General features: G+C 40.3%; 1 protein-coding gene across 4 annotated transcripts in view; it reads left to right on the top strand.

Moving 5' to 3' along the window:
- The window catches only part of atrnl1a (attractin-like 1a), a 317,476-nt gene that overhangs the window by 290,636 nt on the left and 10,964 nt on the right, over positions 1–15,876 (top strand). For 3 of the 4 annotated variants that reach the window (XM_042010699.1, XM_042010700.1, XM_042010698.1), the window contains one exon: positions 9,407–9,521. In XM_042010699.1, coding sequence (XP_041866633.1) covers positions 9,407–9,521 — 115 coding nt within the window. Of the gene's footprint in view, positions 1–9,406; positions 9,522–15,876 lie in introns of those variants that run through there. The other variant, XR_006013321.1, reaches the window with a different exon arrangement.

The following is a 15,876-nucleotide window of genomic DNA, read 5'->3' as shown; positions in this document are numbered from 1 at the left end:
TTTTCTACTCTTTATTATATATATTGCACACATTGCCTATTTATTTGCGGGCATTGTCACTGTTGCTCAGTTTAGTGAAGGTGAACGTGCATGTGAATAGGGGCATGCAGGTGTTGCACCAAAATCTGTGATCCATCAGAATCTGTGTCTGCATAGTCTGGACTTAGTCTCATAGTCTTATAGTCTGGACTCTTTTAACATAATATCCAATGTTGTGGACAGCTGTGAGAGAATCAGAGGGGGTTCATAACAGGAGCACGACAAGCCCAAATAAGCTACTACACTCAGAAAAAAACAAGCTCAAAAACCTGCAACTGACGATATTTGCAAGATACTTGACAGAAAAACAAGCCCAAAGTACAGGCAGATTTAGCCACTCTGCTGCCTTTCTCCGGTGCAATCATCTTTATCCCTGCTTTGTTTGATCTAGCTGGCAGTTTACCGCCACGCCGGGAGCCTCACACACTGATTGGCTGAGTGCAGTGGGGTGGCTTACCGCACGTGCAATTGGTCTGCATGTCTTGTGACCACTACCGTTGCCCCAGCTAAAATGAAAGCACCCGGTCAGATTTTATATTTTAACTCCGGGTCCATGTGGGACAGGTTCTGGGTCCGGATCTGGACCATGGTCCGCTGGTTAGTGACTTCTGGTCTAAACCATCACAACAGAGTCCAATGACACAGGAAGAGAAGGTGATAGTGTAAATGTTATGAGAGAGCGAGTTGATGGTATAAGAGGGTGGAGAAGGTTGACATTAATGGCTACACAGTTACTGTAAGGTTGTATTTGGGAGCTTATCAGCACAGCAAAGATGCACAAGGATCAATCAGGTTTTTCGTTGTGGTTTACTGTTCTAAAGTTTAATGACAGAAACTAAAAGTTGAGATTGAATAACATTCTGTTATATGTTTGAGATTGTTTTTAAATGTCACGCTTCAGCGGTGACAGGAATAACAGGGTTAAAATAAATGACGTTTCTTTATTCTCTAGAATCAGAAATGGCTGATAACTCAGTAATTAATTTTCTGAATATTATGAACAAGTTATTCTGGTGGGAATAAAACATAATTTGAAGCTCGATGTCTCAGAGCTGCACAGAGAGCAGGTAGTTTTATAGTTTCACTTTGCCCACTTGGCTCAACCAGAGATAAAAATAGGAGAACGGTAGAAGAGATGTAGGTAAAACTGTAGAGAGATGAGATGAGGGAGGATGCTGAGGAGAGAGAAGATGAAAGGAGAGGTGAGACTGACAGTCTGTTGAATGACCTCTCTTTCTCCTGAAACGTCTCTGAATATTCCTCTCTGTTATATTTGATAAATGAAAGAAGACAAAAAGACCAAATGGACCTGAATAAAAGTGACCTTGTCTGTGATACATTTTTCTGTTAGTTAAAGTTTTTATTCTAGTGATACCAACAATAACTTTTAGGGTTTCTTTCCTTTAGCTCTTTTTTTTAACAGTACATGTTTGTTGAAGCAAACAGAATGAAGAAGAGAAGGAACCAACACCAGTGTTGGGAGTAATGATATTACTTTTTTGAGTAACAAAGTAAAGTCAAGCATTACACTTAAAATATCAGTAATGAAATGACTTTACTGGACTACAGTAACGTGTTTTTCTGCGTTACTCGAGCCGTGTTTATCTATGTGTAAAGTTCTGATCTGTTTTAAAGTGGTACACGCATGCTGCTGCCTGTGTGTGTGCTTGCCTGGGCTCGTTGCCATAGAGATCGATTTGCGTGACTTAGCTGATTGTGAGCGAACCAAGGAAAATGAAAAATGGAGCTGGAGACAGAGACAGAGGCTTTTGTTCAGTGGCGATATTCACATCATCTTCAGTTGAGTCCAGTTTCAGTCCAAACTTGTGGTGAAAGATCCTGCTCGCCGGTCAGTGGAAGGAGTCCTTCAGCAGCCTTCAGCTTTTTTTCAACAGTTCCTGGAGCGCAGCAGCCAGTAAGACAGAAATTAACAAGCTGTTTGCAGGTTCATTGTAGGAGACATACTCCCCCTGTCGACTGTTGAATCGCCCAGGTTTAGAAAAATACCAGATAAAATTATTATGAGATAAGTGTGGCCATTTCTTCCCACAAACAGGGACGTTGTTCTTGTGGTTTTAAAGCCATTTTGTTTACAATAAACAGCAAACACTCTGCAGACAGGCAGCGATGATTCGTCTATGTTTGTCCATGTCTACACGGTGAATTAAGAAATGGTAAAGTAATAAGTAGCGTCGTTACTTTTCAAATGCAGTAACGAATAAAGTAATTTCATTACAATTTACAGAAGTAACAAGTAACTAGTAACTGATTACTTTTTTAGAGTAACTACTCTCACTTGGTTTAAAGGTTATCAGCCCGTTAAATGAGTGTTAGTCAGGAAAATGTTACAGGGAGTCTGTCAGGCTTTTTACAGTACCAGCCAAAAGTTTGGACACATCTAATCGTTAAGAAGGGCGACAGTGTTGTAGAACAGGGTTTTTGGTAAAGCCCAACCGATTGATGGGCCAGCCGATTAAATTGACCCACCATAGCCCTTTTCAAAATAACCATAACTGGCTGCAGTTTTGCAGATTAAACGCTGATATATTCTTAATTACTCATTAAACAGCAAATGTTAAGTATCGGAGTCATGCAGAGTTATGTGGTTGTGCTGTTTGTTCACTAGATGGAGCTCTGACTCCATTCAATCCCAGCTTGACGACTAACAATGTGAAGAATGACTCAACATGTCATCAGTTTCAGTTGAACTCTGCTGGCCATATGTCATGATAGTGACCCGAGCTTCGTTGCATCGGTCGAGCTTTACAGTTATGTTGCATTGCTGAAGTTGTGCTAAACTAGCTTAAGCTACTCCCTGTCTGTTTTTGTTAGTAATAACATTGTTGTAGGTATTCCAGACTAGCACAGTGTTAGCCAACAGCTTAAAAGCCAGTAAGTAACTGCAGAAACAACGTAGATCTACAAAATATTTGAGAGTAAATAACGAGCGATCATCAGCTGAGTGTTGAGACGCATTTAAGGAGGAGCGATGTAAAGGCAGAGAGGAGGGTAAAAGTTTAAATAATGAACATTACTCTCTGTCTTCAGCAACTCTCATTCGTCATTGTGTGAAATCCATCATTCTTAGTTTTACTTTGTCAGAAAACACTAGAACGTGACTCAGGCTGTAACAGAAAATTACTGTGTGTGTTACAAGTGCCAGACTCTTTGTGACCATTGTATGAATAAAATCCAACTCAGTCGACATCTGAAATCTGAGAAAGGATTTTATTCAGCGTCATATGAGTCATAACTTCATGGCCAAGAAAATAATGGAAAAGAGAAAATGTGATGTAATGTTAAAGAGCATCAGAGGGCAGCATAAACAATTTTTTGCCAGTACTTCTCATTATATTGCTTATGTTTAGGATAGATACACTTATGGCCTAAATATAAAGATAAATTCATCCGTGCATCTGGTAGCTATATTAATGCTCTATAGAAAGAAAAATTCACAATGCAAATGTAAAATAAATAAATTGAAAACTCTTTTATATTATTATTATTAAGTGGCCGATTAATCGGTTATCAATTTTTTTCTGAGAAATATTGGAATCGGCCTGAATCGTTTCCTTGGTTACCATGGGTATCCGAACCAGCACGCACCTACCCACAAACACACACAACTTCACTTGACAGAGAGACCCAAATAACTAAGGAAATATGTAAATAAACATTTTGAGCAGGTGTTATATTAGCCTACATTTTATTTCTATTTTTCATTTCAGATAATCTGCTGGCCTGACTTAAATAAATTAGTATTGAAGATTGATTTTATATTTCATACAACACTAATTAAATTATAAGGATATAAATGGGATCATTTTTAAGAACTTTTTTTTTTTTTTAACAAAACTAAAAATGTACTTTTAACAGTAACGCATTACTTTTTGGTGTAAGTAATCAACAAAAATAGATTACAGACTCGACTTGCCAAAGATGGCACCAGAGCTCTGTAGTAAAACCACCCACCCCAGATCAAGAATCCTTCTGGATTACATCCAGTAATTCTTTACAGAATGATCTGCTGGACTGACATTTCTCAGTACTGCCAAGTAGCCAATTTCAATATTAGATACAGTCAGCAAAAACTGTTGTCTAGGCTTCAGTGATGCTCGCTATTAGAAATATAAATAAAATGAGAGCAGGAGTCCCTGATCTCCTCTCTGTCGGGTCAGAACCTCTGCTCTCGTCAGCCCTACTTAGTATATGTCAGCACAGAAAGCTTTTACGCTGGACACCCAGCTCAGCAGAATCTCACCATGGACTTAAATGACTACCTGGACTCCACCCACTCGGCTCTCCTCTCTAACCTCACTAACTTATCTGCCCGGCCCGGCCCGGCCGCCAACCCCACTTACTTGGATTAGTTTGGGAGAGGCGCCAGAAAAAGCTCTTACAGGCGTCACATGGTGGTTCTGCTTCATTATTTACCTTCTTCCTCCCACACACACACCAGTTATTTACACAAACACACACAGCATACATGCTGTTACAGCTGACTTTTTAAAGCCCGTCATTAACCAGTGGATCAAATATTACATGTGTCAATACAAATACACACTCACACGTCACAGGCTGAATGACTTGTTCAAAATGAAAATTATTGTTTGTATTTCTAACCTCGCGCACCCCCCCTGTACGGAGGGCTGAGTGAGATCCTTGCAGCACAAACACTTTTTGCACATGCTTTGAAGCAGCAATGCCAACATGTAGCACACCAAAATAGCAGGGAGAAACTCAGCTACAGGACTCTCCCAATCACTGGTATCAAAATGAAACCGTTCAAAGCCCAAGCAGTATGGGAATGTAAGAAAACCATGAGAACAGCACTGTCCACTTTCCCTTTTTTAGCTTCTGCTAATTTCTCCACACAAACAAGATGTCATATAAAAGCAGAGACTCAGCTGATTACAATGATGCCTGTCTCATCACTGTGGGACAAAAACTCTGTCTTAACAAGACTAGACAGTTTTACATTTGCTGTTTTTGGACAAAAGTTTTTTCCATCTAGTGAATAAAAAAAAAAAGGGCTGATATTATGTCCTCTAACTCTGCATTAGTTTGAAATGATCACAAAAGTACTTTAGAAAAAACAAGGGGAGGTTAACAGTGACGTGTGCACTCTTCATGCAGCCTTTGGGTTTACTTCATTCTGGAACGTTATTGGTGTTTCTATGGTGAATTTGGACATTGTCCTGTTAGGTTCTGGACTTTGGCTAATAGAGATGTTGATCATGAAAGCCAACCAATGAGTCAGCAATTTATTTTTCCACGTATTTCCGTGTAATTTTTCCTTATTTATCAGTGAAATGTAATTAGTTTTCCACTCTGGTATCTAACAAAGGTTAAATAGCACATTTAGGTGGCTCTGCTCGGACATACCTGAGTTAAACCACCTGTAAAACTGCATAGGTTTTCTTTTTTAGCTTCTACTTTTGCACATCAGATCAGATGTCACTTCACAAATTCCTAGAAAAGTTTGTCTGCTATATTATGATTCAAAGGTTATTTCTGCTCTAACTATGAGGAGGGGGGGCTTTTTAGGCAAAGATAAAAATGTTCATTCTCTGTGTTCAAGGTAAATTTACTCTGACACAGTAACATTTATCTTGACTCTGCCACTTCTGAATTAATCTCACATATTAGCTTTCTTTCTTTGAGACCAAGATTATGCAAATTGTGTATGCAAGTTAAAATGTATGCAAGCTGGCATATTATAAACTTTTAATGGTACTTAGATTTATACATTTATTTCTTTGCAAAAGAAGAAGAAAACTAATCTTCATCCATCCTGCTCCAAGCTGAAGTCATTTTGTAATTTAGCTTCTGATGAAACTCCTTCTCAAATTTCTCTCAGCTGATGTGGAATGATGGGCTGTGCCTGCTCAGGTCACAGGAGTCGACCAATCACAGCAGACTTAACACCAGCCGTATGCATCTGAAGTTTTCAGATTACGCCCACATCAGGTCACACTTCCCCAGGTTAGACCCACTCTTTATCTCCAAAAATAAATAAAACCAGAAGGAGAATTTATTTTTATGACCTTCCAATCTGAAAACAAGCTTCAGGCTTAGCTCCCTTCACTTTACAAAGCAGCTAGCTTCAGGTTAGCAGCAGCTAGCTTCAGAGTTAGCTCCCTTCACTTTACCCAGCAGCTAAGATTCATGTTAGTAGCAGCTAGCTTCAGAGTTAGCTCCCTTCAATTTACCCAGCAGCTAGCTTCAGGTTAGCAGCAGCTAGCTTCAGAGTTAGCTCCCTTCACTTTACAAAGCAGCTAGCTTCAGGTTAGCAGCAGCTAGCTTCAGAGTTAGCTCCCTTCACATCACAAAGCAGCTTGCAGCAGCTAGCTTCTGGGTAAAGTGAAGGGAGCTAACCCTGAAACTAGCTGCTGCAAGCTGCTTTGTAAAGTGAAGGGAGCTAACCTAAGACAATTCCCCCTCGCTTCCACCTCCCGGCCGTGGTTTGGAGGCTGAAGCAGGAAGAGCTTAACGGCTATTTCTGCTGGAGTTTTCACTGATAGTGGAAGCAACAGACCAGAACAGCAAAGTTGTTCAGCTCACAGAGATGTTCATCTAGCATAGCATAAATAACTAAATAAAAAATTAAAAAAGGAACAACACTTGTTTTTAGGTTCTCCATAAAATGAGACCTAAAACTGACCCGAAAAGCAAGTAGAATAGTTTTTCCCAAAACAAAAGATGAAGTATAATTAAAACGATGAATAAATATTCCTCATTTTAATCAAACTTCATCTTTTTGTGCGGTGATGAAACTCTGAGAAGCAGAAGTTAATCTACATTCTGAGTTTGTCACATCACAGACAAATGTGTAATTCACTGTCCTAGACAAACATGAAGGACTAAAACAACCGTTCAGTAAATAAAATGAGGTTTTAAAATCACAGGGAAATGAGCAACTCTCTCAGTTCACATGAAAATACCAAGGTGGGCGAAAACTTACAAAAACAAAGTACATCTGCTAGACTAGCCATTTTCCTGGAGAAAACACCTTTTCGTAAACACATTGCTCCTAATATTTGTGGTTTATATGTAACTTTGATCAAAGGGAACTAGTAGATCATAACTGTAAACACTCAAGTGAGCTATTGTTGCTATGGAAACCATGCAGGCTTTAAAGAGCGGACACCACTAAGTACACATTAGCTGTTTACGTATGTTAATAAATGTGTGCCAGAAAAAAACAAACACCTGTTGTTCATTTTGCTCCGTTTGTCTCTTCCTGTTTCATCCGCCCACCAATCGGAACAATGACTCATTGTTTTGTTTTTGTAGACTCTGAATCAGAAACAGTGCTCACTAATAAAAGTTGTGGTTACAGAGCCTGTTGTGTTTGTCTGGTTAGTGGAGAATTCCATCATTTCCTGACACTATGAAAACACTAAAACAGAGAAGCCTCTAATTACACCGTACGCTCCAGCACTTAAACCTATTAACACTGGAGAGTGTGTGTGTGTTTGCACTGAGGTGGCCCGAGTTAATAACTGTTGATAAGAGCCAAAGTTACCGTGTTGTAATTGTCAGCTGAGTGTTGAACCTACAGCGACATCCTGTGCTAAATATTTTAGTTTTAGTTTGCATGTGGTGGTCAAACTCCGGCACATACAGGTTTAAATCTTCATCATTGAAGATCACTCGTCTTCATAAATAGGACATAAATCTGTATTTGATGTTACTGAGCACAGATGGTGTTTTTCAACACTTATATTCATGCAGTTTGACAACTGCTGCTCTAAAATTGTCCATTTTAACATTTGTTTCATATTTTGTTGTTAATGAGACAGTCATCCCTTGTTTTGCAATAATTCAATTTATATGGAAATAACTGATCTGTGCTGAAGCTGAGTAAGGCACCCTGAGTCTGGTATCTGCATCACAGCTCGGGGAAAGTGACAGAAAATGTTTAAACATCACAATAACTCAATGTCTAAAATGTGTCTCTAGTTTTTCCTGTTTTTTTATAACACACATGCTAACAGAACTGACTTGTTAGTCAAGACTTTTGTCTTGGTTAATTTTGAGAAAAATGATGTTGTTCTCGAGGCCACGAGAACAGAATGTCATAATTCTTGCGACGTGGTCTGGGAATTCTTGCGGCTTCTTCTTGATGCATCAGCCAAGCAGAACTTTCTTCTCATGAGGCTCTGAGAAGTCTTGTGTGATTGGTGGAACATTTGAGGTGGGCGTGGTTAACACGGAAAAGCATGAAGCGGAAAGTTGTCACTTCCAAATTTCTGCTGATGCGAGGTTGAACGGATAGTTTAAATTAACAGCTGTTTGAGGTGGTGCGAAAGCCTGAAAATGTAAACACTGAGCCCTGAGGAGTTCCACAACATTTACTTGAAAGTAATTATTTTTATCAAAATAACTTTAAAGCCAATAGTGTTTTTTAATAAAATGTTTTATCATCATTCCTCTTTTTTTATGACAATCTTAAAGATGAAATTTGATTTGCCTGCAATTAAAAATATAGTAGCAACGTCATTTAACAGCAGCACATATTACATGTTGGCCTTTTGAATCCTTTACTGGACTAGCCCCATTTACTTCTGTAAAATAACCGAATGGTTCACTGAAGGAACAACCAACGCATTTGTTTAAGTGTTGCTGTGATTTAATAAGGACTGATTACCACCTCCCTGAGTTGGACTAAATATCAGAATAAAAGGACAACAATGGAGGAAAAAAGAAAATGATATAAATGAGACTTAAAGATGAGTTTAGAGGAAAGGACAGACATGAAAACAGTGTATTTAATGGGAAGCCTTTTTACCTTAGTGCACAGTGCGAACATCTTTTCCCAGCAGACCTCAGTATGAAACACTGTGTGACCTCTGTGGTACAGTGAGGCAGAAGGGTCAAACGAGATCAATATCTCAGTGACTTCTCTCCTTGTTATGTGTTCAGATGAAACACAATCCCAGACATTCGATATTGTTATACAGACTGTAAGACGCAATGAGTCCCAGTAGGATTCTGTATTTGAAACAAAAATAACCTGCAGTGTTTTTTTAATGGTTTGTGCGTGTTTTGGATGTTATAACAACATCACATTTAAACATGCTGCAGACTTGATGCCATGATTAATGGGATGCTCGTATGATGAGTGGATGGAGCAGGGTGGCACAGGAAGGAAGGTTTAAAAAAAAAAAAAGTGATCAGAATTCATCGGTACCTGGGCAGATTATTAGGAGTCTTCCTCCTGGTGGAGTTGGCAGCAGGAATCTGCTGCATCTGGACTTACCCATACATGCATAATAAAAAGCTTATGGTATCAGATGATCTTTTTGCTGACTTTCTTTCAGTCTTGCATCCTTGTGTATTGACTATTTCTGTCCCTGTGCAGGCAGTGCCAAAGCCCATAGCCATGGAGCCATGCTGGGGGAGCAGAGCAGGTGTTCTCACAGTCCTGCTTTACCTGCCTCGAGTCCCGTCGGGAATACCTCCACCTGGACAGTCTGGTATGATCTTCACATAACACACACATGTGGTTTATTGCAGCTGATAATGTTTATTTCTTCATTTCATGACGGTTCAGATATGAAGAATGATGGAGACACCAGCTCACAAGCTTTAGTGTAGTTTTAAACTTATTTTCTATCATTTTCTTGTTTATTAACATTTATTATTCATGTCAAAATTTCAGCTTTTCTCAAAAACCTGAGTGCAGTCTGAGCTACTATCAGCAGGTGGTGTTATGCTAAACTCCAGACGGAGCTAATATGACTTTTCATGGCTAATCATGAAACAAACCAAGTCATATTATTCCGTTCCTTTCATTTGATGGTTCCCGTTGTTGTAAACTGTCAGCTGTTTCGTAACCATATCTTTATTATTGTAGATTTTAAAAGCTGAACTGCTTTCAGCAGCTCAGAGACAGATGTGGCGACGGTGTTTCTCGTGTGCCTTACAGCAGCTCCCTGTCTGGTTTCATGTCATACAGCCTCTGGCATTTCAAACAAAAGCTGAGTAAACACACTGAAATGTGATGGTACCATTAAATGTGTCATGTTTCCAAGCTGTCATCGTTACAACATTGCCCAAATTTACAGGTTTTAGTGTAGCACTCCATGTTTTTTGTGATTTGACTGTATCAGCATGTGCTCCATGGCTGCGTAATACAATGAGAAAATCTTTTGATTCCTTCAATTCATTGTGATGTGGTTTGAACGGCCAGGTTTCCCTCCAGCATCTTCTGTTGGATCAATTGTTCCTTCCACGAGACATCCTGACTTTCCAGCGTCTGAGCTCATGTTGCGCTATAGATGGTTGACATGTGATATTCCCCCGTCGCTCCAGCTGACCACCAAACAGCTGTGAAAATCACTGAAAAGACAGCAGTGCTTCCTCGCAGACCTGACCGAGACCTGCAGCGTTCTGTGCTGTCAGCACGCGGCCAATCTTCGCCCCTCCGGCTCATCTTCCAACTCTCTCACGTATATTTAGTCTCTCTTTTATTTTCCTTCTCTCCTGCAGCTTTTTGTGGGTTGGACGGTAGTTTGGGTCTTCATGAAGTGAGCTGTGTGTAACTGGAGTAGATGTGAGAGGCTTTGGTTCAGGTGCTTGGTGGGAAAAATGAGCAGAGCAGACGGAAAAGGAAGCACTTCCCAGGAAAGCAATTTCCTCATGATGGGAGCTTCATGGCAGCAGTGTGGGATCATAGAGGAAGGAGTGTTCATGAAAAGTGTTTAAATATAAATGGGAATATAAATGCTTTCTGTTGGCAGTGACATGTCTTAGGAACAAACTGAAGATGAAGACATGTATTTAAGTATCCAAAAACATTTAAATCAGCCTTTGCATTGATTTTTTTTTAGATAAATTTTTCCTCTTTTGGAATAAGGTTAAGCAGTGATTGATAGTTTTGAATACGTAATGCTTTCAGACAGACATTGTTCTGGTTGTGGCTCTATTCTGGAGTCTCAGAACCTTGTTCACATCAGTTTAACCAGAACTAAAAGTGGAAGAACTAATAGTGATTGTTAGCTGTTCATTTTACTTTAAGTAAACACAGACAACATGGGAATTTATTCATGGAAATTGATGGTTAAAGCAAAATTTTAATAGCTTACATTTTCCAAAAATAAACGATATATTCACAACAGCAAATTTTTACAATGCAAACATCATCTTAAAGGAATCTAGTCTATAGGATGTTAATCGCTTGCCAGGTAACATAACACGACAATTTGGATTTACTCTTAATTATTCCAGTGTTTGATCAGTCTAAGTTAGCCTATCTGGGAACCTACTGTGTTCATATGTGTAAGACACAGGGCTGGGATGTGGTACTCGGTCTGCTGCTTCTTTGCTTGTGGCCGCTGCAGTGGATGAATTCTGCACCTGTTACCTGGTCGATGACCCATCATGCTGTCCAGCAGCTCGAAAAATGGACATGTAACACCATGACCAGCTCCACTTTCACCTAAGTCACAGCATTCCTTTCTCACTTCTTCTTAGCTTATTTGGTCTGGCGCTTTGGTGAACCCAGGCTTTTCCCACTGATGACATCACAACATAAAGAAAAACTGCAGGTTTTTTGGTTCCAGCTGAGAACCACCTTTTCAGGTTCTGTTTCAGGTCCTTTGTTGGTCTGAACGTGCAGGCCAGTTAAAAATTAGCCCGAACCCACACTACTAACCTAGCCTAACCCACACAGCAGTCTGACCAAGCAGAGCTTCATGTGTGATGACCAAACACAACACTGCCTTCCTTCAGTGTAAAACATGGTGGAGGGACCATGATTTGGGGCTTTTCTGTATTTGGAGAAGAGTAATGTAAGAAAGACAAAAATATAAGGACATTATCTTACCCTGTGCCAGCAAGACAGTAACCTAAACCACACTTCCAACAGAACTGAAGAAAGACTGAGGGAATTTAGAGCAATAGGATGCTCTGTTTCTCCTTATCGGATCAGTGCAGCTGCAGGCGATGCATGCGTCCATGCAACTGTTGTAACCACAGTAGTTATACATATAACCACACATGATCCATCTGCTTAAACACAGAGGAATGCATGAAACTGCTTTTTCTTCTTCCTCGCACCCCTGCACTCCCTTGAGAGGCTCTCGCCTTTCTTCTTCTGGTAGGGTCAGACAGGAGTCCTCCATTGATGTTGGCATGTATGAGCGTGAAGTCACTGCAGGCTAGCGCCACCCACTCTCAGTGGGAGACACTTCAAGAGGAATCCACTATAAGCAAACTTATTCTCGCTTGCCTATTCTTGCCTTGTCTGTCTTTGCTTCCCTGAGGTGTGACCCTTCACACGTAAGAAAGCAGATATGTTTCAGAGGAATAAAGAAAGGATGCAGCCGAGCCTTAAATGGTAAGAGGAATACCGTTTGATGTATTTGCAGCTAGGAAACTAAGTTTTTATCTCGTTGTGCTGGTATTCTCATTAACGAGACAAAGAATGTGATTTTTAAGGATGAATAAGTGCTTCTTTTCATTTATATCATCCATGTGGAGGTTAGCAGCTGCTGCCGCCATCCATCTGTTCTTCTACTACTTGTCTGAGCCAGGAGGATAACAGCTTATGAGCTGCACAAACTTCCCTGCTCACGTCACTTCCATCAATCCTTCTAGGTGTACGACGTGTCTCCGAGTCAAACTCTCTTCAGCATGTCTCAGGTTTTCATCTAAAGCACTTCCCCATTATACTTCAAGACGGCATCCTTACCAGATCACATACAGGTCTATTTGCTCCTTTTAATACTGGGAGATGTCCCACTCTGAGCCCCCCCCCAAAGAATAACCTCCTCATCCTGCTTCTAGGAGTGAGACCAGATACTGTCCACAGGATGCTCATGCTATATGCATGACCTTATCCTTTTGTTTACTAAACTAAGCGGCATGGCTCAGCAAGGTAGAGCTGTCGTCTCGTAACCCGATCGATCCTCGGCCAAGTCGGGTTCATGTCGAGGTGTCCTTGGGCAAGACACCGAACCCCTAATTGCTCCTGATGGGTCGTGGTCGAGCGCCTTGCATGGCAGCTTCTGCCATCAGTGTGTGAATGTGATGTATAATGTAAAGCGCTTTGGGTATCATCCCAGGTACAGAAAAGCACTATATAAATACGGACCATTTACCATTTACCATTTACTACTCGTGACAACTGGTGATAGTAGGAACATGAATTGGCAGCGTTGCCTTTCAGTTCAGCTTATTCTTATCAATGACAGATGATGTATTGATCTGGCCATCAATCTCATGCTCCATTCATAAAGCTTTAACAAAACTAAATAAATCACTTTTAATTCAGAAATTCTTTTCTGATATAATTTCTGTGGTTTTGCCTGGTTGGCCATGACTCCAGGGCTGAGTCATGGCCAACCAGAAATATGAAAACATTTACAAATGTCATAAATCCATCTTATCTTTGTGATGAGGTATGCTGATGTAGATTCTCAGGTCTTGGCAATCATATGAGCTCGAGAAAAGGCAGCTGGACTTCTTTTCTCGGTTCTTGAAGAAGCTTATTCTCCAAAAGCTTCTTTGGCTCCAACTAGTTGGAGATGTTGTTGAGAGACCATTCACGTTTGACAAGGTCACAGGTGTGTCACTGACTCAGCTGACCATTGTGTGGGTTGTTTACCTGCGTCATCCAACATGTGAAGGGTTGCAAAACCACCTGGGGAAATTGATCCTGTCTGAGTGTCGCTTGTATCCCCAAACAACTACTTGAAAACTTATGTTCATGCTAACAGCAGAGGAAAATGGGTGGATCTGTCCCACAGGATTATCCTGGAGTTCTGCATTAAAAAGCAATCCTTACTGTCCAGAGGCCACGTTGGATGTCTTCACAAAAAATAAATTTAGACACATCGACCAGATCTGAGCAGGGAAATTACAACTTTAATGTTAAAATCAGGTTTCCGGCTGTTAATCTTTAGGTCCATAGAACCATTCTTGCTTCAGAACCAATATATCCCATCAGTTAAAGATGACGTGACAGAGCGGCATCATCTAATCATTGTTTAGATGTACTGCAAAGATGAGCATTAAACATGTTTGACAGTTTATAAATTTACTTTTAAGTCCCCTAAAATGTGACAGATGCCAGAAAAACCTTCACAAAGCGTACTCCATGTTAACTTATAATTCATCCACATCTTTTAAAATATTGGCTTTCAACAATTTCACAGTGGCAAAAAAAATGATGAAACTCCTGTGTGGATTTTGCTTTTCTTTGATCTGATGAGATGGAAAAAAACACAAAAAAGAGTAGAAGAACTAAGTAAAGCCAAATGCAATCCTTAGATTACCTCACTGCTGACTGCTGTCAGCCAAATTACAGTGGGCAGCTAACATGATGTCTGCCTCTAAAAGCAAGTCTCACAGGAAAGGGACGGTTTGTCCACAGAGTGACGGTCAAAGTCACAGTGGTCTGAAATGACAGATGGAGCAGCAGGAGACCGACAGGGTGGGTTGGGAGAAAAGAAAGTGGAGAAAAGTTATTTTTGACTACATTCACAACAACCTTCTTCATCTCAACTTTCTCAGTTCTGTTTCTGAGTTGAGCAAAAAGCAGCTGAAAACAAAAAGTAAGACTGTGGGCTTCATTTTCTTCTCAGGCTCAGCTTAGATACTGGGCCAATAGAAACTATTCACAGCAGCCTTTTTCTGCGCTAATCTGCCTATTCAGCAGCTGAAACATTCCCCGGAATATCTGAGAGGAGAAAAATACAGGTACTGTAAGAAAGTATGAATAAAAATCCTACAGAAAAAGGAGGAAATGAAAAGCTGACATGTTTGCTAAGAGACATGTCAAAGTTTCTAAAAGGACTTGCGAGTAAAAAACACAAAGCTGGAGATGCATCAGGCCAGAACCTAGGAGATAATTTAGTGAAAGAGTTGGTAAATGAAATGCAGTGGGTGGTAAGAGAGTGTAGCAACACCCCTTCACCCTCGAAACCAGATTTGCGGATTGCTGCAGCACAGCAAAGATGATAAGTCGTGGTGGTTAAATCCACTGCTGGTTTCTTTTCAGCCATCTGAGAGGACGAAAACATAATCTCTTCTGGTCTCTGGCTGCTCTCATTTTATAACATCATTATCTTCCTATTGTTAAATGTTCTGCCTTAGAGATTCAGTGTAACTAGATTCTCACTGGACTGCTCGACAGGTTTGTGTGGAAATTTCATGTGAAGTTTGTTTACAACATCATGTAATTAACTGAGAACGGGCAGCTGTGGTACACTCGTCATATGAGATGCTTAGATTTACCACGAGCAGTTAGAAGCCTTCTTCTTTCCAGTGTGACTGACATGACAGTGGCGGTTTTCCAAAGCTGTAATGTAGGTTTATCTTCCTCCTGATCTAACAGTGAGGAGGTTCTTACATGTCTGCAGGAGAAAAGATAACTACATCTTCACATACTGCTGAATTTTACAAAGCTCATCCTCCCCACCTCCCTCTCCTGATGAAGCATCTTGAGCCTTTTGCTTTGTCATTCTCTCTTTGGCCCAGTTCCTAGAGGCAGAAGGGAGTACTTTATTTCTCCTGAACAGGAAATTGATTCTAAAAAACTCTAATCAAATGGATCAGTTAAACCTTACTAGGTTTGTCTTTAGGTCAAACTGAATGGTGAACAGTGAAGCATCTGTCTCCTGCTGCTTTACAAACTGATCAGTGAAAATGATCAGGTATCATCTTGGACTGATTTCTTTACTGATCTGCAAGTTGAAGCTGAATGGACCTTTATCCTGTCACGTTTCTGAGTAGTTGACTGTTTTCGGTTCAGTTGTATTTCATGTTTCTTACCCAGGGTGAAATGAGGTCAGTGTGTCAGCTACTCATCCAAAGCCATGTGAGGAG

Source organism: Melanotaenia boesemani, chromosome 16, assembly GCF_017639745.1.
Source record: "Melanotaenia boesemani isolate fMelBoe1 chromosome 16, fMelBoe1.pri, whole genome shotgun sequence".
In the NCBI taxonomy this organism is placed as follows: Eukaryota; Metazoa; Chordata; class Actinopteri; order Atheriniformes; family Melanotaeniidae; genus Melanotaenia; species Melanotaenia boesemani.
This window is presented reverse-complemented; position numbering and strand designations above follow the sequence as displayed.